Raw genomic sequence first — 24,933 nt, 5'->3', positions numbered from 1 at the left:
TGCCCAAGTCAATAGGCCCACTTTCAGAAAAAAAAAACTTTCTCCCAAAGAAAGAGCGTAAGTGCCTGGCCCAGAGGTTTTGCTCCCCACACTTGATTTTGAAGTTGCAATGGGTACAAAGCTTTAAGCGGTTATTACTAAGCACTGAACTAACAATCTATATATACACATTTATCATACCAAATCGGTGAATAATGCAACTCTAAACCTCACCTACTAGCACTGTTCAAAACATTTTCTGTTTCAATACAAATATGCATGAGCTATGAAATATTCATCACCCCATGAATTTCCAAAAGAAGCAACTCTGAATGAATGAAAGCTGTAATTTTACAGAGATACGGCTACCGCTTATGTCTGGGTTCAGAGGTGGCATCCATCGCATCTTTAAAGCTGCTTTTTCCCATCCTTCAGCATCCTTCCTTCAGCACTGCTCCTGGGTAAATACCTAGTTTTCAAATGTATTCTCAGAAATATTTTACCCTAGCTATTAAAGCTATGTTAAGCGTATAAAACTATTTTGAGTCCCACAGGACTCAAAGAATCAGTATTTTCCAACTATTAACACTGCAATTTAACTGAAGAGTGTCAAAAAGTGCAATCCCCAAATATCAATCAGGTAGATTTCCTTATTTGTATGTGCAAATAAGTTCATTGCATGTGCAACTGTTCTGGTATCGTGATAAAATGCTAGAGACACCTACATGCCTTATCTCCTGAAATCTCTTTACCAAAGGCTATACAGTGACTGTTCTCATAAATTTCACTTGCAATTATTTCACTAGCTAAATAGCCTATTTAGCTAGTCCTATCCGACTTTTTTGAAGTTCATAATCAAAGAATGACTTCTGAAGCTCAGCAACAAGTATTCTGAGCTACTAACACTGACTATTTCAGCACAATTTTAAAGATATTTTTATTATAATGTTGAAAGCAACAGTTCATTCCTGTTCTCTTTCTTTAAGTCTCCTAAATAGTTTTACAGGCATAACCTGCTGGAAACAGTCCCGGGATGAGTAGTAGTTTCTCCAGCAGTCATTTGTAATTATTTGCTAAGAATAAAAAAAAAAAAAAATCTACAGTTGTATCTCATCATAGTTCTTTTCAAATGCTCAGAAAACTGAAGAACAAAAAAAAGTTTTCTTTTTCCCCTAAAATCATTTTGCTTTGCTTGCCTCGTATCACGGTCATCTGCATTTCTGTCATTTTGTTTTTAATTCTTTATAAACAATTTATAGAAGCAGAGAAATTCCCATGATCAGATTGTTAGATATAGGTACAATCTTTTGTCCCCTGCTTAATCACTGTGTTATACAAACCATAATCCTCTCACCCAATTTTTAAAACATGATTGTTGTCCATTAGAACATGTAGCAGAAAGCATCCAGTATGGCTCAGATGATAAAGTCCCTGCATGGAGGACACAGTGAAAGCCAAGCCAGATTCTTCTGCCTGTTTTTTGCTTATAAAAATATCACACTTAATTAAGGGGCTTTTTTTAATTTTCTGACTGAGCATAATATTGGCAAAAACAAATCAGGCACCAGTCAAAACAAATAATCCCTTTGATTTACTCCTCTGACTACTCTAGCTGGTAGAGTGTAATTCATTCTTGAAAGAATTTCAGTCCCCAAATCCCATACTGTGAGCGGCTTTCAGCCCCAGGAACAAAGTGAAGTGGGCTCTGTTTTTAACTGGGAGGCTCAGTGATGTGGAGAACTTTGGCAGGGCTACAAAGGACCGGCAGAATGGAGGCAGTCTAAACAGATACGGCTGTTTGGTTTCTCTTCCGGAACTGCTGAACACAGAAGGAAACTGTATGAACCATGTTTGCTTGCTCGAAATATCACAAAAAAAAAAAAAAAGCACAGTTCATGATTAAGTCCACTTTCTGCTGACAAAAACGTGCCGTCCCTCAAAAAATAAAAACCACCCTAAACAAGAAGCGCGTACATAAAAAAATCTCTGTGTGACAAATGTTGAGCGTTCTGTGTATACAAAGGAGCTTTAGCCGGGATGGCTAAAAGCTTAGAGGAAACGTGATCAACACAAACAACACAAAGCTAGTCAGGAAATTAAAAGGCAGAATGCCTCTGCTCAGCTTGGAGCACACGGGCACAATTCTGCATTAGGCACTTATTTAGGAGTCCTGAAATGCTTGGCCTATGTGCTAGTCTGAGAAAGTTTATGTTTTATTTCTGGGTGGGGAAATACATATGGAGCAAAAGGCTCTTTAAAGCCAGTCTTCCACTACTGGTGGAAGCACATCTCCATCACGGAGTTATCGGCCTGCTGCTTCCTGAGCGCCCACCTGAATCCTCCTGGCTTCACGGAGACGCTGGCAGAGCCGCGGGCTTTTCCGAACCACACCTGGAGCTGGGGCCGGGTGCATCTCCTCATGTCCTTCTTCCCCTCTCCATTCGGCTTCAGAGAGCTCAGGTTCAACTTCACTAAGCTGATCCTGCAGGCTTGCTGTCACAGCATGGCCGGGTGTGCGAGTGCATACTAAGGCAACTTCAGTACTAAAACTGTGTTGGAACAGAAGGGCACGTATTTCTTCAGCAGAATCACCTGTGGCATCTTAATAAATCCAGGGCTCCACAGACGTTCAAATTCTGTGTGATATCCCAACTCTACCCCTGCTAAACCACAGCAAAATGATTTATTCCATGAAGAGGGTACATTAGCTTGTCAAGTATAGAAAGCACCACTCAAAATATTGAATTTCACTGTAAAACCCTTTTTTTGTTGTTGTTGTTGTATGATTTTGTTAGCAATTCAGTTACAGCAAAAGTGATTCCCTCCGAGTTACTAACCCAGTAATTTATTAATCATCCTGTCTAGCCTGGTAACTGTTGCACAAAATGCACTAAATAAAAGTCACAAAGTCTTTTTTTCCCTTGAGCAATTTTCCCTGGATGCACAGCAATCCATTTGCAGCGCACAGAAATTAGCTAGTGAAAGGATTATAACAATTTCTTTTATCCTAAGAAGAGTTATAGTTCCTGAGTGCAATGTCACATATGCTTTCGAGCAAGACAGTAAATCAAAAGTACCAAACCTGCTTTCGGCTGTACTGTTTTTTGGCCATATAAGACAAAGCAAAAAGCCGAAAAGAGTGCCACAGGTTTCAGAAGATGTCTCTGTGCAGTTAAAAACTGAGTGTATGTTCAGTTGGCAGCTGAGAATACACTATGGGTAAACAGGGGTAGAGGTAAGGGAGAAAAAATATGCCCCAACAAACAGAATCTGTTTGATTCGGTCACTGCACGTTGTCCTCTGCACTGCCTCTTCAATAAACAGCTTTAAGAGCCTTTATCAAAACAGAGTTTGCAGATGTAATTCTGGTTATTAGGTATAATTAAAAAAAAATTCTCTACTAAAAAGCTCAGCTGGGTTAGCTGCAAGAAAAAGTGAGTTGCTTCAGTTATTGTTTTATGTGTGCTCTGGTCCATTCCCAGCTCTGACAACATTCACTGAATATCTTCCTGATTAGATCGCCAAAAGCAACGTAACTCCAAACCCAAGTATGTCAGATATATATTATTTGTGCGCTGTCACACCCAGAAACAAAGCATCTTACACAGCAAAAATTTCTTGCAAAATTTTCCAGCTCTCCTTGGAATGAGCAGAGCAACTGAACAAAAATATCCCTGCCTCGGTGCAGAACGTGCGTTTCCAGCCAAAGACTTCTCTCAAAGCTCTGCAAGCCAGGCTGCACAACACAAAACTTCCAGCAACCAAAAAGGGGACTCGGCACATATGGCATTAATTTATTTTTTTTTTAAATAAAAATAAACTTAGAATACATTTGCCTTGGTACTTCAGGTCCCCCTCATCATTGTACCAACACGTTCCCATGAAAACAAAAATAGAAATCTCCTTCTCCTAGCCCTCTTCCTGAGACTGTACAAGAAATAAAACCCCATTCACTCAGAGACATACTCAGTTGGGACAAGGAGCATGCAAGCAGAAAGGGGATGTCACAATCCTAATAAATGGATATGAAGTCTGATCTTCTTCTCAAAAGAATCCATGTCATTTATTTTCAGTTCCCTTGGCAGTGAACTCCTACTTGGCCAATGGCTGACAACCTAACTGTAGAGGTTTTGAAGAATGTATTTAAAAATGGACTGTGGAGCCATGTAGAGCATTAAAATTAAGGTCCTAGCATCAGATCTTGGTTCTTTATTTGCTAATGAACTACTGCAGTCAGCAGAAGACTGAAGTGGGAGCTCAGCATGCAGACTCCTGCTATTTGGTTATTTGCTCTGTCTTGGAGAAGCTGCTTAATTTCCTGTTAAAAAGAAAAATACAGATCATCATGAGTCATGGGTCTGGCCTACTGCATCTTTTAGCAGACTAAGTTTAAGCCAGGGTATACTAGCAGCAGGAATATTTGGGCATCCAGAAGGACTACAAAATCCAAGAGAATCCCCAGGCAAGAGAATGACTTCACCCGAGGGCAGAACTTAAATGTTTGGACCAGGGAGTTGGGTTTCTTTTACCTGATGGGTCATGTGTGTAAATCCTCACAGGGACGGCTCCTCTGGACTGTGTATCACCACGGCCTACATTTCTTTGCAGGGGAGAATACAAATGCCACGCTATTCCCCAGTGATTTTCTGTTTCCAAGTGCTTTGATCAGTCCTGACCCAAGTGGCAGGAAGAAGGCAATGCCTTCCTCAGATGCTTTTGCAGACCAGATGCAAACTGAGGAAACTTCAAGAAGTATTTCATTTTTGGTTTCCTACCATCAGTTCACCTACCAAACAACCTGCTGGGTGGAGGCCCTAAAATTTTGGTACAGATTTTCATGGAATTGGTGCCTCTTTTGTCAGGTAGAACCACCAATTCCCAAAGCCTGATCTTTCCCTGGTATTTAAGACATACTTATAACCTAAATCAAGGGACTAAAATCTAATACTGGATCCATCCTTAGCTGTTTTTTTTTTCTTCAAGAATAGTTAGTTTAGAATATCTTTATTCATAGCTTTAGCATCAGAGTACCTCCTGGCCATCTATTAATTGCTATAATCAGCACATGTTAAACACCCACTGCTAGTGAATCATTCTGCAGGATGAATATCTGTCCCATACTATTTGTCCTTTAATTTATTACAAGGGGAGAAAAAACTTATATTGGAATCTCTTCTTCTAGAAACTTGTGTTTACTTTTACTGGAGAAACAGTGTTTGCAGATGTACGTGATGCGGTATTTCCATGGAAGAGAAGGAGAGATCAAAGGAAGCTGCCTTCCTCTGGAACAGAAGGCCAGTGAAAGTCTGTATTTCCTGAGGAATTTAATTCTACAGTCTTGGACCACCTTTGAGAAGTAATGACTCCTACACCAGCTTTGTCAGAATGTGGTCCATAATACCAGAGGAGCACAATACATAGTTTACAGTCTTTATCCTGTATTTTTAGATACCACAGGCCCACAAAATGGAACAGCTGTAGAGAAGGCTCCTTACCTTCAATCTGACTAAATCAAATATATCAAACAGATGTACCAGATCTGAAGAATTTCTTTTGTTCCCATTGGAACTATGCTCTGTCAAGTTCACCTTTATCTAGCCACTCTTCATGCATGAACTGACCACATCTAAGCATCAGATAAACATGATATCGGTCCTGTTGCTACAGAAATATGTATTGTTATACTGGAGTCCACGTTGTCTTAACAATTCACCCCACAATTCTCTGAGGTTGTTTAAAAGTAGGAAAAGAGAACTGAATGGTGAGAGCTTCATCACTACTCATATGTACTGAATCAGGAACAACCTGGTATATTTAACAGAGAACTCAGGAAGATATGAATGTTCTCTTTCCCTTAACCATTAACACTGTAAAAAAGGTGGATTATCTTCTGACCTGGATGTGATGATGCCAGTTCCAGAACATTAAATTCTATCAGATGAGCTTACAGTAGCCTCTGAGTACTCTCTCCATGACTTTGCTTGGGAATGAGAAGTTCAGTAGAAAGTGACAGCTGGCACATTCAGTCTCTTCGGGGTTTAATGCTTAAACACCTGAACAAGAAACTATTATCTGAATATTTCTGTCTTGCACCTCATAATTAACCACTTCCCATAAACCAGAACTGAGGTAACAATGTTGGGTGGGAGAGGCCACTCTGTAGGTCAGCTGAAAATCTGAGAGCAATGGCATTACATTTGTAACCGAAACAAATATGCCTCACATGACTAGCAGCACAGGGATTACATCAAGTGGTCAAGTGAAGAGGAAAAATCTCTTTAGAAACAATCAATGGCAAGCCCCAGCCTCCTACTGCCTTCAGTTTTCCCTGGGATTTGCCCCTGCAGGATGAGAACTCCCCAGCACAAAGCAGCAGCGCTGGGGAAGCCACATCCATCACACATGGGAGCACTCAGCAGGGTGATGGCAGAGCAGGCTTACGGTTAAACAACCACAAACGTACATTAAGTCGACAGAAAAACACAGAACAAGTATTTCAGTACAGCTTTTCCACCCTATGTAGTCATTCAAAAACATGCTCCCAGCACATGACATCACAGCCTATTCAGGGCTGAGCCACAGAGCTGCAAGTCACAGCCTTCAGACCTGCTCACCACTTCCTTCCTCCTCCCTAAACTGCAGCCTGCTACGAGCCGGCTCATTTCATCGACCACCGAAAGGGTTTCAATCATTTGCCACTTTGCAGGCCACAGCGAAAGTCTCTTGCTTCAGCACAGATAAACAACAAAAAAAGATCCCTGTACTTAATTTCAAACGAATGGGAAAAGGAGGAGAGACTATCTGCACCACTTCAAAAAGGGACTGCAGTAATCCATCTGGCCGGGATTAAGGCCAGGGGAGGGCTGTTGGTTTACGATGGGATGGGAGGGGAAGGGAGCTAGAAATTTGGCATCTCCACCAATGCAGTCTTCACGCTGCAGCTCGTTATCTCTTGTGGGGGTACTGTTCCCAGGGTGAAGACTGTACCAGGTCAAGGACCAAAGCAGTAGGTCACATTGTGGCATCCTCAATTCATTTTCCTTGCTTTAGTAAATTTGTGATAGGCAGGTCATAGAGAGAGTGCTTTTATTCATCACAGTTAAATATTTTTGTACCATTCATTACAAATGTGAAAGAGCAACACAGAATTATTTCATTCCTTTGCTCAGTTTGAGTCACTTTTGCTTTCTGTGCTATCATTTTTCCTTCGTTTTTATTCTCTTAAAAAAGCACAAAAACTGAGTGTAAGAAAACTCTTTTAAAAGGCTCTTATTTCCAGATCTCTTTTAAAATGTTCGAAGAAGTTTGTAATAAATGCTATTATTATTACTTTTGTATTGATCTTACGTATTGATACACACATCCAACCAATTTTGATCTCGACTGCAGAACAAAACCTTTAAATGGGCGTGTTTGTTAAAGCTGTAGCAGAAAATCATTTTATATTATTTTAAAGGCAAAGGTTTGATTAAGCCTGCGATGCTGCAGCAAAAATGAAGAGAGCTCTAAAAACACAGAGGTTCTTCACATATGACTGTCTAGAGAGCCTTAGATAAACTGAGGTTTCTTAATTATGAATTTGGTTTTAAACTAATTGTACCGTATTATGCTGGTTAAGATAAATAATTTGCGTGGATTACTATAGGATATAGTTTGTAACTGCAGCTCACTCACAAGGGAAGACAGGGACAAAGCAGACTCTTAGTCTACACCACAGGAGGTGGAAGCTTTGAGTTACGTGATGGGAAAGACACCACATTACCTACTTTCACTGCACACATACCCCAGGTCAGTGCTGCATTGAACAGCAACGTGCTGTCTTTACTCACGGCAGTACATAATAGTCCCTCGATCTCTGGTTCCGCTTGGTTCTACATCCTAGCTTTAAATTGGTATTAGCAATTATAACCCACATTACAGTTAAATATGTGGTTTCAGATAAATGAAAGGGAAAAAGGATCAGCTCTCTGCTTCAAAGATTCATCAAGAGATTTTAAAGTGCTCAAGGAAGCAAAATGAAGTTATTGAAACTACGCTATTATCTTTTTTACCACCCTGAGAGAAGAAACCCTTATCTATTCCTAAGATACAAATGTAAACGAAAATGCAATTATAGAGAAAAAAAAAAAATTTCTTTAAAAACACACAAAAATTATTTACAGCAGTTAAAACACCTTCAATGCCGCTGGATCCAAGCAGTTAAAATTACTGCAACTAGCTGCTCTCTTCAACTTCTTGGTGGCTTAATTAACTGTATTAAACAATTCTCTGCTAAGCAGGGAAATGTTTTGTTGGGGTTTCCTGTTTTTCCTTTAGACATACTTTTTCCCTAATTGGGAAACAGAACTGAATTTTCTTTGTGCTTTCAACACAAACATGCAGTAAGTGATTTGACAGAAAAAACATGTATTTTCCCATCTACATGTTATTGTCTGGATTTAAATCACTAGCATTCATGCTTTATGATATTGCACAATCCTATGCTTACAGGTCACTAAAACAGCTTTAAATGGGCTGCACAGACAATTAGAAAAACAAAGTTTTTGCAGCAGTTACAGCATGCCCAGCGATCAGAGGTTCTCTCAGCAGCTTTCAGCACTCCCGAGGACTGTCTCAGTGCCTCCACCTGCCTCTGTACAAACACCTTCTCCAAGTGCCACCTTTCAACCCCTCAATCTGTGGATCTGCCTAAAGCATGCCTGCTCACGTGGCAGGACATGCGTTTCCAAGAAAAGCTGGATGTCATCTCCTCATTTTCGTGTTGCAAGCTTTACCACGCCTGCTGAGCCCTAAGTACCTCACAACTCTTCTCAGCAAATATGGCAAGGACCCTGCATGAGCCACCCTATCAGACACACACTGTACATCCAATTTCTTCATCCTGAAGACAAGTAGATCACACTTCATTACTACCAATTTGTCAAGATTATTCTGAACTGTTGTTCTGTCCTCCAGATTATGTGGTACCTTATCTTCATGACCCTGGCAATACTTGCAATCACATTCTTCCTTCCCTCATGCTGCTCCAGCCATCACCAGGTTTGGAAACCTGTACTGAAGCGTGACCGAGAACATCCCCTTACTTCTTAATTCACAGGAAAACCTGATACAGATAAATAGAAATGGAAGTAATTTAAGTGTTAGCCATTGCGGACTTTCCGCAACAAATGATCTCAACAGTTCTGAACGGCCTGCTGGTTATTCTACAGGGATGAGGAGGGTTGTTATGCTGCTCTTGGGTGTGCAACAAAGCCCACATATAAAGAATATAAAGCATTGTATATTGTAATATAATGTAGAACATTATCATTACCAAATGTGTTGAAATGTAACCAACCCATCGAAGCCGGCTTATTTATATTTCTTTATACATAACTGCTTCTCTTTCCTGAAATTCACCATTTAAATATGTCTAGGCAATTTTAAATTAAACTACCAAATTAATCAATGAAAAAGTAGACGCACCATACTTGGTGGGTAAGGGTACAATCCAGTTATCCTGTCTAACTTATTTGAAGGTTGGAAACTCTAATGAATGAGAAAAAAAACCAACAACCTTCAGACTTGGGCTTGCTATAAATAGGCTTATTAACTATAGGCTATTTATATGCACAGCGTAACAGCTGCAGACTTCCAGAAAGACTTGCTGAGCAACTTGCAGAATGTGTAAAGATACAGTCAAATAAAGTATCATCTGAGCATTATTTCCAGTTAAGTGAATAGATCCCTGGAGCACTTTAGCATATAAACCGAGGTCAGTGGACTTTAGGCAGAAGCAGAGAACATAGATCCAAGACTTCTAAATCTCTGACTTCAGGTTTGCAATGCCAAGAAACAAAATCACAAACGCCAGCAGACCACAAGCTGTAGTATCTGCTTGTAAGATAAGACAGACAGGAACATTCTTGTCAACAGTTCAAGATCTTGTTTTTCCTTTCCTTCACAATGAATAACGTGATCTCAGGTCCTCTTCCTGATTATTTGAAAGGGGAAGAGTGGTGAGGACATCACGTTTTCGAGCTCAGTAATCACTCTGTTGGCAAGACGCTGGATGACAGATATTTCCCATTTGGAATGGTAGAACATGCTCTACTCTGCTGAGCAGCACACCACAGAAGAAGGTGTCCTGAAACTGTCGTATATATAGCTTACAGCAACAAATTCCATTAGAGTGAAGGAATATTATTCCATGAAAAACCTTCTCTCACAAGCAGTACGTTAAACTTGGCACACATAAAGGATGACAAAAGCCTTTGTCCAGTTAACATCAGTGAAAGCACAAACGAAGCACAATGATCATTAGACCAGGCACACGATTAAAAGATAAAGCCCAGAATATTAAACAATACAGAAGTACCGAGACAGCATTAACATCCCTCCCTGCTGAGCTACAATATTTAAAACACAAGTAAAATTCTATTTTATTTGCTTGCTTCTCTGCACTCGAGGAAAGAAAACCCACTGATTTGATGCAATTTCTAAATCAGTACAGTTTACAGACTATTGATTCATCTTACATCATGGTATTATTCCATTCTCCACCCTGTATATGATAATTTAAATACAAATAGATGAAATGGGATTTGGGGTGGGGGTGAAGTAGTTTATACCAAAACATTATACACTGGTCTTGAGACTAACATTTCACAAAGAGGTCCTAAATTCCAACACTGCAATAGATATCGGATGTCAAGGGACTGTGCAGCTATTAGAAGAACAAGCATTTTCGTTTATTTTTGTTCAGATTTGTAAATCAGCCTATGGAATAAATGACAGAATAAAAACTAATGGGGAAACCAAATGCACACTGTGAGAAACATACTTTTCAGCTTGTCTAAAGATGTAAACCTAAAAAACGTGTAGGACAAATATTTTTTTCTGTTAAAGGCACTTTAACAGGCCCTTTGCTTTTATTCCTTTGCAACTTCAATAAAAAGGTGTAATATGAGTACTGGAAACTCCCAGAATTTGTATGCTAAAGGTGAATACCTAACCATGAATAACTTTCCTGGAAAAAAAAAAAAAGTAAGTAAAGATACAAAATTTTTTTTTTATTTTGATTTTTGTATTTGAAAAATCACGTAAGTGTGGTACTTATTTAAGATGCTTTTTAACTAATTCATATGTTTACACTTCCATTTCCAGTTTGCACTTTGTCAGTGTAGGATCTCAGTCCTAATCACAGAAAGCAGTTAACTTTTCTGACTAGTATGATTGAAAGGAGTCAGAATCGCAGAACAGCTGAGGCTGGCAGGGCCCTCTGGAGCCACCCGGTGCCACCCGTGCCCAAGCAGGGATGCCCACAGCAGGGTGCCCAGCACCACGTCCAGGCAGCTGCTGAAGGGTTCCAAGGAGGAGACCCCACAGCCTCTGGGCAGCCTGTGCCAGGGCTCCGTCACCCGCACAGCAGAGAAGGGCTCCTGGTGCTCAGGGGGAGCCTCCTGGGGGCCAGGTTGTGCCCAGGGCCTCCTGTCCTGGCACTGGGCACCACTGCACACAGCCTGGCTCCATCCTCTCTGCACCCTCCCCTCAGGGATGTACAGACAGTGATGAGATCCCCTGCACCTCCTCTTCTCCAGGCTGAGCAGTCCCAGCTCTCAGCCTCTCCTCAGAGAGCTGCTCAGGCCCTTCATCATCTCCAGACACGCAGCAGCAGTTCCCACACAGCCTGTGGAGAGGCCTCTGGTGGAGCAGGCTGTCCCCCTGCAGCCCATGGGTCCCACATGGAGCAGATCTCCACGCTGCAGCCCATGGAGAAGCCCCCAGTGGAGCAGGTGGATGTGGCCTGGAGGAGGCTGCGGCCCATGAAGAGCCCCTGCAGGAGCATTTTTGTCAACAATTTTCTTTTACCTGTTAAAATGAATTAGAAGTATATTTGTTCTCAATGAAATTCTAGATAACTTGCATATTACTTCATGATATATTGTTGGTACAAGTACCGACCGACAGCAACCGAGAAACTCTATAAACAAAACTTGTTCTTTGACATAATTAAGATTTTATACCAGCCTTACAAGATCTTTAACATTTCATACACAATCAGTTTGAATAAACCTTACTGGTATAATGTGCTTTACAATTATTTTTGCTTTGACAAACCACAATACATGATTTTTCATTGTTGTGCCTACAATGTACAATAAAGCTACAGTGCAAAGTGCAAGGCCTTTAACATCTTAGAAGCCTGAAATACTCTTTTTAGGCTGATGAAACTGTATAAAGAACTGTGTAACAATGGTTTAAAATAATAAGAATGAATGATAGCTGAATTTTGAAGCACATACTATTGAGGCAAACCAAGGAGTTGAATCTAATTCTCTTAAAGAGCCCAGCAACCGTGGTCAGCCCATCATTTTCACCATCTGTACTTCTTGTTCTTATAAAGTGCAAATGTGAAGCCTGAAATCCTAACAAGTGAATTCTCAGTACGTGAAGTCTACCCACACTGTTGCAGCTAGTTCAATGTTTCTCAAGCATACCATGTCTGTGTCCATCAAAACTATGAACCCTATATAACCACGTAATCATTTCTCTCAGCTGCTGTGACCACACATTTCTTGTCATAACACCTCTCCCATTGAACTACTTTGGTCAACATTTCAATGTGACTGACCAAGTTATTTCCCACTTTCACCTCAGCCCTGGCCTGAACATTTTAGATTTCACTGCTTTCAGTGTTTCTCCTCTACTTCAGTGACAATGCTAGGTCCATCAACCAGATCTTCCTCCACATTGGTACCATGTGTTGGAACCTCTGAATCTACACTGAACAGATCATCCAACCCACATGTTTTTAGACATGCAGTTTTCCATTAGACTTGCGTGGAAAACATGTAAATTTTTTAGCACTGCATTCATCTCCTGGACTGCAGACTCACTAGGACATGAAACTGTCTTGGTAGTCCTCCTTCTCTTGTACAAGGTGTAGCACACTGTCTGCACCTAACAAATATAAGCGTATTACTACACTTATTTGACTACTCCTGTAATGAACAGATGTTTTTACACTAATCCTTGACACCTGGCACTAGCATTTCTGGCACCTACTTATTCATAATGAAAAGTACAATATCGTTTCTTTCCTCCTTCCTCCTCAATACTGTGTGGTGTTTTTTTTTTTTTTTTACTTCATGCCTCAGGCCAGTACTACATCTGCCAAACCCAGGACTACCCTTTAGATACTCTTGTGTATTAGAATGCAAGAAGGATCCAATGTAATTTTAGAAGATAACTTTTTCAATGTGGATAAGAAAAAAGAAGTTTTCACAATCATTCTCTAAACCCTGTGTGTATTTGTAAATTATTACTGAAATAAAATCCCATAGTAATTCTTCTAACTGCTGTGTGGGAGTAGAGACAAAGGAATGGGTAGGAAGAAAAAAATATTACAGTGTATCTGCTTATACTGGTATCATCAAAAGGACTACAAAACTGTGTGCTTAGATAAATTTGCTAGCCCACAGAACAAGCAACCTAAATGTTACATTTTAATTTCTAGTGTCACAATTTAGTAGGTTGCAGTTGAGGAAGCAGAGTAGCTAAAACCCATGCTTAGATTACTGTACAGAGCAAAGGCCTGACAAGGGGTTTTGGGAAGCATTCAGCTCTCCCAGGCTCCAATTGACTCTGGTGAAGAAGGCACTGCAGGAACCTAGACCATAACCAGGTGCCTAGCAGCAGGTCGACTTAGTCCATTTTAAGAAGGTCCTGCTCTCACTAGACACTGGCAGTGAAGGCAATTAAGGCTAACATTGTTCCTTCAGGAAGGTGATCGTTTCCCTGTACTCAGCTCTGGTGAGACCACACCTCGAGTACTGTGCTCAGTTTTAGGTCCCTCAGTACAAGAAGGACATCAGGGCCTTGGAACATGTCCAGAGAAGGGCTACAAAGCTAGTGAGGGGTCTGGAGCACAAGTCCTGTGAGAAGTGGCTGAGGGAACTGGGGGTGTTCAGTCTGGAGAAGACAAGGCTCAGGGCAGACCTTATTGCTCTCTATAGATACCTGAAAGGAAGGTGTGGGGAGCTGGGGGTCAGCCTCTTCTCACAGGTCTAGAGGGAATGGCCCCAGGGGAGGTTCAGGTTGGAAATGAGGAGACATTTCTGCTCAGTAAGAGCAGCCAGGCACTGGAACGGGTTGCCCAGGGAGGTGGTGGAGTCACCGTCCATGGGGGTGCTCAAAGAGAGGTTGGATCTGGTGCTCAGGAACATGGTTCAGTGGGTGACATTGGTGGTAGGGGGGTGGTTGGACCAGATGATCTTGGAGGTCTTGTATAACCCTAATGATTCTATGATTCTAAGACCCTCTCAAAGATCCGTAGTGATGGCTGACCAGGCCCTTTTCCCTACTCTCAGCTCCCTGTTTATAGATGCGGTCTAGTCGTTTTGGTAACGTCTGAACATTACAAAGATCACATTGCACTGGTGAATGTGAACTGCTGCCTTCCAGCAAAACTGTCAGAAGAATCTTTTTTTAAAAAATGTAAGCCACTTCGAATCTTTCGTCCACATACACACATTCACTTGTTCCACTGATATTTCAAACACAATCTAAAGTGGTACAATGTTTTTTTGACCACTGCCCCTTAACAACATCAGTCACGTCCATACAAATTACCTGTAAGATGTATTTGTTGCATACATAGATATGGAGATTTCTAGAAGAAATGCCTACTTAAATGCTTACTGCTTATTCAGAATCCAAAGAAAAACTACTGCCAAGTTCTCCCCAGAAGAATTAAATGCTTTTAGTTAGCTTTTGGGTTTTAAATGGGCAATTCAAGTTTTAGAAGATTTGGCAATCTCTATACACCACAAAACTTAGCATGCACTTTAGACTTACAATTTTGTAGGCCTTCCAGCAGATTGAACAAAGAAAACATCTGAAAAATTGTGAGGTTACAAAGAAAAGTCTTCCTCCATATCAGTTTCACATTAATTTACCTGTTTTAACCATGACAAAACCTCTGTTTAAGAACAAGTGATGGCAGTATTGCCACTCCTGCAAGCCACGCCATAAAAACTATCCCCCAAATAATAGTACAAAGTCCTGTTACTAATAAAACACGCACACAAATAGGGTACTATTTCTTTCAGCAAATACTGACCCAAAGTTTTCAAAGAAAATATAACATTTCCTAACAATGGCAATGTTTCTTCTTCACCCTTTCTCTGGTTTCTTTTTCACTGTTTCTCTTTCATCTCCTTTCCCCCAGTACGCTATCATGAAGTAATGGGCTGGCACTCAGAAAAACCCAATCTCCATAACCATCTCTTGAATTCTGAGGGTAGCTGTGACAAGCATCAACTTACAGTCGCACAAGACAGCCTCACAGAAGTGAACTCACAAACCCTTCAACGTTTTGGAACGAACAGCAAAACAATCCACATGGAGAAAATGTGATAATGGAGCCATAACGTGATGGCACCAGGCTCTGAAAACATCTCTGCTCCAAACTCCATTGTATGCATGGTTTAGTCTGAGCATAGGGATATCTGGAAGCCACATCAAAGGGCTGATGGATAGACATTTTGTTAACATGTGTAGAACTGATGCCAGGCCATAAAACAACATTGTACTGAGTATTACACATCTTTAGAGAAGCATTTTTTTTTCCTATTTCTTTTTTTTTCTTCTTTTTTTCTTTTTGGGATGAGGGGAGTGGGGAAAAGGTCTACAAATTATTTCTTTCCTTATGTGCATGAATGCCTAACAGACTCAGAAGCCTGGACATTTTTCATGTTCTCTTGTTCCCTGGAGTTTTGCCCAGTATCATAAATTCCAAGACAGGGCTGATTTTTGAAATAGGGAAAGGAAGAAGAATGAAAAAGTAAATATGCTGCTATTTCTTTTGTAGAACAGATTCTGTTCCACCAATCACAAACTGATAGAAAAATTCACAATCCATTACCTTAGCATCTCTCTTTCTCAGGTCACTCTTAGGACTTCTACTTTCAAAGTGCTGTCCAAACTTGGCACAGAACTACATCACATTTTTTCATGGTCTTTTATGCCCATGGTGTTCAAAATAGAGTCACTTTTCAAGCGGTACTTTTTGTAGATATGGCACTCCATAAAAACAGGAGGCAAGAAAGCAGTGCAGAATTCCTGGAACAGCTATTCAGGATTCTAAAAAAGCCACTCACAAGCCCCCCTTTTTGTGCTCTACGGTATTTATGCTAGATCACAGAATAATGAGCACCGATTAAAGGTATGTACTTTGTAGGGCGCTTAGGAAACAGTTTTCCCATCACTTAGTAACTGTAAGATAAGTAAAACAGCACTGCACACCAAGAAATATGCAGTACGGAAAGATACTGAAAGTCAGGATTATAGATGAGTTATATCTTTATCCACTTTGATACCTTTGCAGTTAATCAAATATTTTGTGGTTCAGTGTTTGGCACATTAGGTACATTGAAGCCAGACTAACAAGAAACAGCCACTATTTATATCATTTCCCCAGAGATGGGAATGGTTGCTTCTGCACTTTAAGACCAATCGTGTTACATCTGTACTAAACGGAAAAGACAAACATGTTTTACTGCCAGCTCTGCCTGAATTTCAAATGAAAACCACACTAGTTAACTTGTGAATTTCTCAGTCAGCCAGTCTCCAGTGTCAGCTTACACAGTTTATACAAAACATCTCACCAGTACACAAGGCAGTACAAAAGGATGCTAGCAGCATTGTCCCAGGTTCAACAATGTGCTTCAAAAACTCCTTTCCCAAAACAAAAGTCAGGAACAGGCTGCAAATGGATCTCCTCTGCAATAGCCTGGAACTGAGGAGGCTCTGCTACCATATTTTTTCATTTCACAAACTCTTTGGCTCAACTCTCAGGAGTCGTACAGGCTGAAATATGTTAAGTCCCACAACCCACAGGTTTTCCACTCTTGCTGCTGTCCTAAGCACCGTGAGAATGTGATTCCAAGCTCAGGAAGGTTGCCAGGGCATCAAGTCATAGCATGTTTGTTCTCACTGTTTCGAACTACTTGTATGTAGAAAAGCTTGATCTTGAATTCATTATCTTGTGGGCACAGGCTCACCTCCTTTGGGCATTTAAAGGGATTCAGGCTTCAGTGGGCACTAAACAAGCACCTCAGGAGTGACAGTGAGGACGCTGGATGTCTCTGCTCAGAACACAAAGTCATGCCCACTGTGACTTTATGGGTGCTGTCTGGGGAAAGCAGTGCTTCCTTGACATAGAAAGGATAATACAAGGAGAAACAGAACAGAGACACTGATGAGATGGGGGACTTTACTGGCAGCGTGATAAAGTGCACTTACTTTTACTCTTCAGATTTTTTATACACCCCTTAAAAACTTGGTAGTGCAAAGTTGCAGCTTATGGTAGGTTTCAAAGTACATTTATCTTAGTTGGAGCAAGTGATGCTGAAGCACTTGTTTACTGCTACTGGCTGGCCACATTGGAACGGAGAAATTGATGCTGAAGCATTTGTTTACTGCTGCTGGCTGGCCAAACAGAAAGGATATATATCAGAGGAGAAACTTGAAGTACCTCTGGGTTAACTGTTCAGCCAACTCTTACTGGGAGCAGAGTTTCCTCAAAAAGCAACAGGACACCTGCACTCAAGTCATGTCAATTGGTTTTGAAGGTGCACACGTTCCTGAGAGCTTGATGCTTCCACAAAGCAGTAATTAGATTTCTTTTATTGCTTTAAGTTATTCAGAACTGTAGATGCATTAAAGTTAAGCACAGGAGCCTAAATAGAGGTCTGCAAGTTCAGCAATTCCACCAGCTGTCATGATAACAAACGTTTCTTGCAGTTGCAAAAAAAAAAGCACGTATTACAAAAGTTCAAGAACACTGAGTCTAAAATACAGTAAATTTGTAGGAAAATATGTCAAAAGTATTTCAACTTTATTTTCTGTTTTCAATAACATTTAGACCTCTCCCTCTTCCCTCCACTGTCAAATACAATATGTAAAAAAACAAAAAACAAACAAACAAAAAAAAAACACAAAAAACAAATGGAAAAAATGACTTAAAAAGGAGACACCAAACTGGTCATGCTGCAAGAGCAGTCAAATAATAACAACAATCAACTCCACTTGCAACAGATCGAATTTGCAGACAATTATGGTTTCGGTTCTTGGTGATTACGTTTAATAAACATGCAAAAATCTCACAGGAGGCATTAATGAATTATTTATAACCCAGGCAGTATATTAACTTCCAGTCAATACACAGACAAGTACAAACGTTCCTAACGTGCAGTTACATCGAGAACCGTGTCACTTCTCACCAGACTCCATCTGCATTTCATAGCGACCCTCGTTTTCCATTATATTTCAGGGTTTTTTACTTATAATTAGCTGTGATATCTGTGATCGTGTTTCACAGACTGCAGCCTAATTTGCAACTCTCTGACTTCAGACCTTTGTAATAGCTATTCCACCCGCTGCTAATTTCTCACCCCGAGTTCAGAGATCCAGATTAGCTTTTGTTTCAGTTTAAACCTTAAATTGAAATTTTGGCCCACGGAAACAGCACCTTTCTCTTCTGCTGGACTTGTAACGCATTTCCAAACACTCTGGTATAAAGGACATTGTAAGAGTTTTGGGTCTGCAGTGTATTTTATTGTCCAAATAGTTAGATGGTTCCAATTTTTAATGGAGTAACAAAGTGGAATTAGCGTGCTGAAGCACCTATTAAGGTTCCGAGAGGAACTGAGTACTATAAAAAACTAAACATTCACTTGTTTTATTTTTCTGTTTCTTGGTTACTTTTTCAAAGTGTGTACGCTACCACTCCCATTAACATCAGCAGGGGGCTTGTAAATAAGCCTTTACCCAGTGTTTCAAAAACCTGAGCTTCTCAGAGTAAGAAGTGAAGCGGTCACCATCCATTTCAGTACTTAAAGAAGCACAGTCAGATAGCAAAGGGAAAATAAAATGCATGCAAGCATCTTTAAGCATACTTGAAGGTTACATTTGGACATTTTATAATCTGAGTTGAAATGCCGTAATTTTGAAATCCACCAAATTCAGGGAAGATAGCATGTTAGCTGATCAGAAGCATTACTAAAAACTTCAGATGACATATCATTAAATTAGCTGTTCCCTTCTTTAAAAGTTAGGGCACCATCTTTAACTCAGTCCACGTGTTTCATAAAGCTAAACCAATCAACCACAAATGATTACTACTTTTTTTTTCCTTGCCCAGCGATCAAGCTGCTGAAATTGTGCATTTGTGCTAACACCAAGGATTTTGAGACTTCACAAGCCACAGCCACAGGATTTCTATTTCGGAACAGGTAAAACCCTTGTAAGAACTACGGCTGGTTTAAAGGACGGAGATATTCATTCTGATTTTCCATTGAAGCTAGAAAACTAAAATGGTTACAAAAAAAAAAAAAAAAAAAAAAGAATTATGGCTCAGTAGATATACTTTAGCAACAATTCCTAGTGCTGCTGTGAGTGAGGCTGCATCAGCATTTTCTTGATATACCACACTGCCAGAAAATTCATTCTGTCTTGTAAGCTGACATAGAAGACCGCATATTAGAACAAGTCCTCCAGCACAACAAATTTAGTCTGCATGATTTTTGGCCACAAAATTGGAAGAAAAGAGAAAGCAAGAAGAAAGTCTTAAAATGGAAACGAGCAATTTAGGATCAACCAGTGTTCAAACAGAATTTGTAGCTACTTTTTAGTGTTGATGGCTTATTGCTCCAACCTGACATGCATACAATTCCAGCTAAATGCAGCAATGGCCTGCATAAGAAAAAAAATATTAAAAAAAAAAGTTAAACTGACATTCTGTATTCACTTTTACAGTTGAAGAAAAACTCGGGCAAACAATTTTATTTCCAGACAGCAGAATCTGGCTTATTTGGCTGATAAAGAAACTGTTTGTAGATTATAAACAGAACAACATGCAAACTCAGAGCAAAAATTCTTATGGTAACCATAACTTTCTTTTAGTTATTAAGAATAATAACTGTATTGTTACAGTGCTAGGATTTCACTTCTGCTTCCATACATGCTCTGTGGCATCTGTGCAGATGGCACTAGTTAATGCGAGCTTTAAGCTACGGAAACAATGCAGGAGGTTAAATTGTGTACAATTTCATTGAGTTTCCTGTTCTTCGAATACAATAATTCTTATAAGTCTTGTAAAATAGTACATCAGTACATCCCAGTACATCAGGACCGAGCCTGATTGTTGCAAACCTGCTACCTGGCAAAGAATGAAATGCTGAGATATCTGAAATGAGGAAGAATAAGTGACTAAGAGGTGCTCATTTCTTAAAAAGTGATATTCTCTGGGTTTGTTTCATATTTTTTAAGAGCAAAATAAGTTTCTTCTCATATATTCTCACTCACCTGCTCTGGGTACTTGTTTCCAACTATCTCTGCCACAGTGTTGAAAGAAGGAGAGTCTGGGTAGGTCCTGGCCCCCATCTTCAGGTACACAACAATCTTAGTGCCCCGCAAAGCCATCCGTGACATCATTTCAGCATCTTCCACAGAGATACAAGCAGTGGGAATCCGGGGTACACCAGACTGATAATTCTGCCACCCGGTATGTGGGCTACAGAGAAGAAAAATAAAAATATAGTGTTAACAGCTTAGCTTGTAAGTTATTATCATCAATGTAGAATTTTTAAAAAGCATACTGCCAGCCCCAAGCGTACCTTCAAAAGGAATACAGTTATTATGTGGAAATAAATCTTTTGATAGAATACCTGAATTGTTTTTAATACTAATTGGTATATCTGACTGTCACCAATCTGTATGCCTGGGAAATTACTCTGTGTCAGCACTATTTAGATCAACATTATGCTTTGACACTACAATAGTCAGTCCTCTGATAGCACACTTCCTTCGCTGCTTCATCAGGAAGAAAAAACAAAAAGTCAGTAAATGAGCAAAAGTAAGTGTAAGTGCATTTTTTTCCTATGACAAGTAATGAAATTAAAGTTCACTACTTCATTTATTTCAATTATCAGACTAGCTATCTAAAACACACCTATTTTGAAGAGCACCAATATGACAGACTTCAGAAAAAAAAAGACAACGAGACCACAAACAAAACATATGCTTCCTCATTCTCTACACACTTGAGACTCCAACCACTAACTGTTGATGAAATAAATGAAATTAAAAAGAAAAATCAGTAAACTTTAAACAAATTACACATAAATGAAGAAAAACATGCATTGCTGGACAAAAAGGCCTCAGTCTCTTAAGCATAGGAATAGCTGTGTCTTGTGGAGATGAAATTTTAAAAGAAATCAAAAAGAAAAAACCAACAACTTAACACACAAGTTCCTTAATAAGTTCCTCCAAGTTTTTTTGTTTGTTTTTGTTTTGTTTTTCACATTTAGCCATTATTTATCTATTTCTTATTTTCTGGTGCCTGGGTTGAGATTTTTAGAGCAGATTTGCAGAAAAACTGTATGCAGGAAAAAAGAAAGAAATCAGGATGTAGACGTATGCCCAAATTCCTGATATTAAACCATTCCTGTCCTTCTCTTCCCTCTCATAAATTGGGACCACCACTCCTTGCTTCAGAGCCTGTGATGAGGACAGACTCCGGGAACACCTGAGAACCAAGTTTCCAATATACATAAAATACCCACTCATGTCAAGGCTTCCTCAGTACCCTTATGAATACTCCATTTATCTCAGTTACTAAATAATGACCATCAGTGAAATGTCTGTGGAATTAAGTTTCCAAAAGTAATTTCTATATTTCTTTTACCTACCTTTACCTACATGTTACCTACAAAGGAAGGCTAGTCGAAGCTCTCAAGCCAGATTACAGACATTCTTTACATTAGCTTTTACCATATATTAATTATATGTTATCCATATATTAATTATATGTTATCCGTATATTAATTATACGTTATCCGTATATTAATTATATGTTATCCGTATATTAATTACAGCATGACTGAGGCTGGCAGGGACCTCTGGAGGCCATCTGGTCCCACCACCTGCTCAAGCAGGGACACCCAGAGCTGTTTGCCCAATACATGAAAATCTTCACCTATGAACCTACTTACAGCAGCAGACACATAATTTAACAGAATTAGACACTTATTTTTTAAAAAAGACATAGAAACATATTTTTACATATTTAAACAAACAAAATCAAAAAATCTGTGTTTTTTACATGTTCTTATCTAGAAAAAATACTTAATATCTTAAAATCTTAAGATATTAAGGAGGAGTTGTGCAGAGAGATGCACTTTCTAGGGATAATTGATTTGATAAAATGGGAGAGATTACTCAGTTCTAGTTGTTTAGAAGAATAAATCCTTATCTCAACAATATTAAAACATACTGTAATGAGTAACACAACCAGCAGATCAGATATACAAAAGCATTTATTTGAAAAGAAAATACTAAAAATCATGTACTGAGCTTCCATGGGAGCTGCCCCAGAGTGTGGACAGATCTCTTTATTAGGTGGTAACAGCTTAAGAAGTTTTTGCTCCTTGCTCTTTATGTCTGAACCTCATAGGAAGGCTGGAACCTCATCAGCTGTGCAGATGGGGTGACCAGAAGCTCACCTTTAAAATAACCAGGCTTCCCCAGCCTCCAGACAAACATCAAGGTTGGCAAAATCTCTTGTGCCATATAATCCTTCCTGAGCTGGATGCACTCACAGGGATTTACAAGTTCAGATCTTACATACCTTTTTCTTTCCCTTTGCCCCTGTAACAGTCCCCAGCCCTGGTGTTTAAACTACAACGATTTGTTGCATATGTTTAATATTTCTTTGAGTGTTTGGGGATATACACAGAATATAAACCAGTAGACTTTCAAAAAAAAAAAAATAAAACAACACACTGGAAAAAACAACAACAACAACAACAAACAACAAAAAACACAAAACCCACAATGTGACAATTTTATGTATTAATGTTCAGAAAAACCCTACATTTCAACAACTGCGCAGAAACAAGCACTTTCCACTCATTTTAAATGAACCCATTCACCTGTGTCTTCTGGCAAGATAATGGCTCAGTACTAACATGTTGTGGAACTGCTGAACTGCAGTAATTCAAGTTTTATCACCACCTGTATTGATTTCGTTCCTCCCGTTATTTCCCAGATGCTCAACAAAAGAACCCCCTAAAACTGTTGCTCCGATGTAAGGAGCAATTCCATTTCTTTCAGATGCTCGGTCCCAGTGCTCCACAGCAACTGTGAATAAGGCTTCTGCCAACTTCTGGAGATGCACGCATGCTAACATAACTCAAATGAATGGACTTTTGCAGGTAGAGAGTTTACTGTAGCTAGCACAAAAATTAAACCTTGAAGACAGCTGGTAGTCTCGTCTTTTTTATGCTCGAACCAGTCCTCTGCCAAGATTGCTATGGTAAACCCAAGTACCCAAATTATCAGATTTTGCCACAGCTAGGTAGAGCCAGAAACTGTTTGGATGATACCAGGATCTGAAGACAATGAATGAGCATCCAAGTGACTGTTACAAAAAGGAAAATAGACTCAGCATTACCACTGAAGTATCACAGGACTGTATATTCTTGCCAGAAGACCAATTCATATACTCTGATACTAGGAAACATCCATGGCAGGGACTGAGCATCTTGGGATATACCTCATTAAAGCCTACACGCATGCAAAACACACCATGTGTCCAGTATATCTACATATTAAATTGCTTAATAAAGTGTCAAAGAGTATACTAAGTAAATTACACCCTTTTTATGCAGAGATAACCAAAAACTTAACAGCTACTGACCATATGATCATTACTGACCAAGACTTGAGCAAGAACTAGCCAAACAAACTACAGAAGAAATGAGACCCTGTGTGTAAAAAGATGAAGAGGGACAGAGGCAGTCCTGCATCTGGCTCAGAACAGAGCAAAGAGCAAGTGATTTGGGAGAGAGAATTTGGGTAGCAGTGGACAAAGAAGATTTCTTTCACTGTGTCTCAACAAACATGACTGTGGATATTCTTTCTGAAGAAAAAGGATTGTACAAAAAATAATAATAATCAGACTTGCACTTTCCATTCCTTGCCCCCATTAAAAAAGAAAAGAAAGGAAAGCACCAGCTTGAAAGGGGGGTCACAAAGCAAACCTGACTCAGGATCATTGTTGGTCTTTGCAGTGTTTGTACCTGTGGGCAGGCACCATGCACCTTCAGTGTCTCCTACACACCTGGGGGTGATGCCGGCCTTTGGTGTTTCAAAAGTACACTGTCGTGATGCTGTCATCCTAAACTCATTTTGGAAAATATTAAGCGTAATTACATCATGTAATATTTAACATACCCATACTCTAATCCCATAGTTTGGTGTTCAGTAGTGGAGAGGAGGTTGGGCTTTTATGTCCCTTTTTATTTTATTTTATTTTTTAACAAAAGCACCTGTTCTTCAGATTTTAGATCTACTGGATTACCTCATCTCCGTGTTTAAACTGTTTAAAGAAATAGAACACATTGAGCAAGACTCGTTCTTTATAAACCTATTCATGGTAATAAAAAGTCATCATCATTCGGTCTTGACATTCCTATTCAACAGCTGTCAAGATTCAGATAAATAAAGCTGTTGGGTTTTGCTTCTGATAAACACTTGGATTTCACATCTTGGAAGGTATTTAAGAGAAGTATCACAGTACAAATAACAACAGCAGAGGAGAGGCTCCCACAAATAAAATATTCTCTCTGCTCAAGGTGCATGTCAAGTAAGCAGCACGAAACAGATGCGGTTTGCATCTTGCAGGAAAGTGCAAAGGAGGGATAAGAACAGTCAAGAGGCTGCTAGCTAATTAGCTTCTCTTCCAAGTAAAATAATCAAATGTGCAGGCACTAAAAGCTGTTGATGAAAGGATGTGCTGCTGGTGTCAGGTCAGTTCTAACTACTTTTTTACTGCGGTAGCTGACCTCGCGTGGTTCATTATTTTGTTCCTTGCCTGCGAACCCTTATCTCTGAGATAAGCTAAAATGC

The 24,933-nt window shown here is 39.7% G+C and overlaps 1 protein-coding gene across 1 annotated transcript in view; it reads right to left on the bottom strand.

Moving 5' to 3' along the window:
• CPQ (carboxypeptidase Q) overlaps positions 1–24,933 on the bottom strand; it is a 153,476-nt gene that overhangs the window by 79,782 nt on the left and 48,761 nt on the right. The window contains exon 4 of the mRNA XM_084306787.1: positions 20,329–20,536. Coding sequence (XP_084162913.1) covers positions 20,329–20,536 — 208 coding nt within the window. The remainder of the gene's footprint in view (positions 1–20,328; positions 20,537–24,933) is intronic.

The sequence above is a fragment of the Netta rufina genome (assembly GCF_964035555.1).
Source record: "Netta rufina genome assembly, chromosome: 2".
Taxonomy (NCBI): Eukaryota; Metazoa; Chordata; class Aves; order Anseriformes; family Anatidae; genus Netta; species Netta rufina.
Note: the sequence above shows the minus strand (reverse complement) of the source record. Positions and strands in the feature narration are given on the sequence as shown.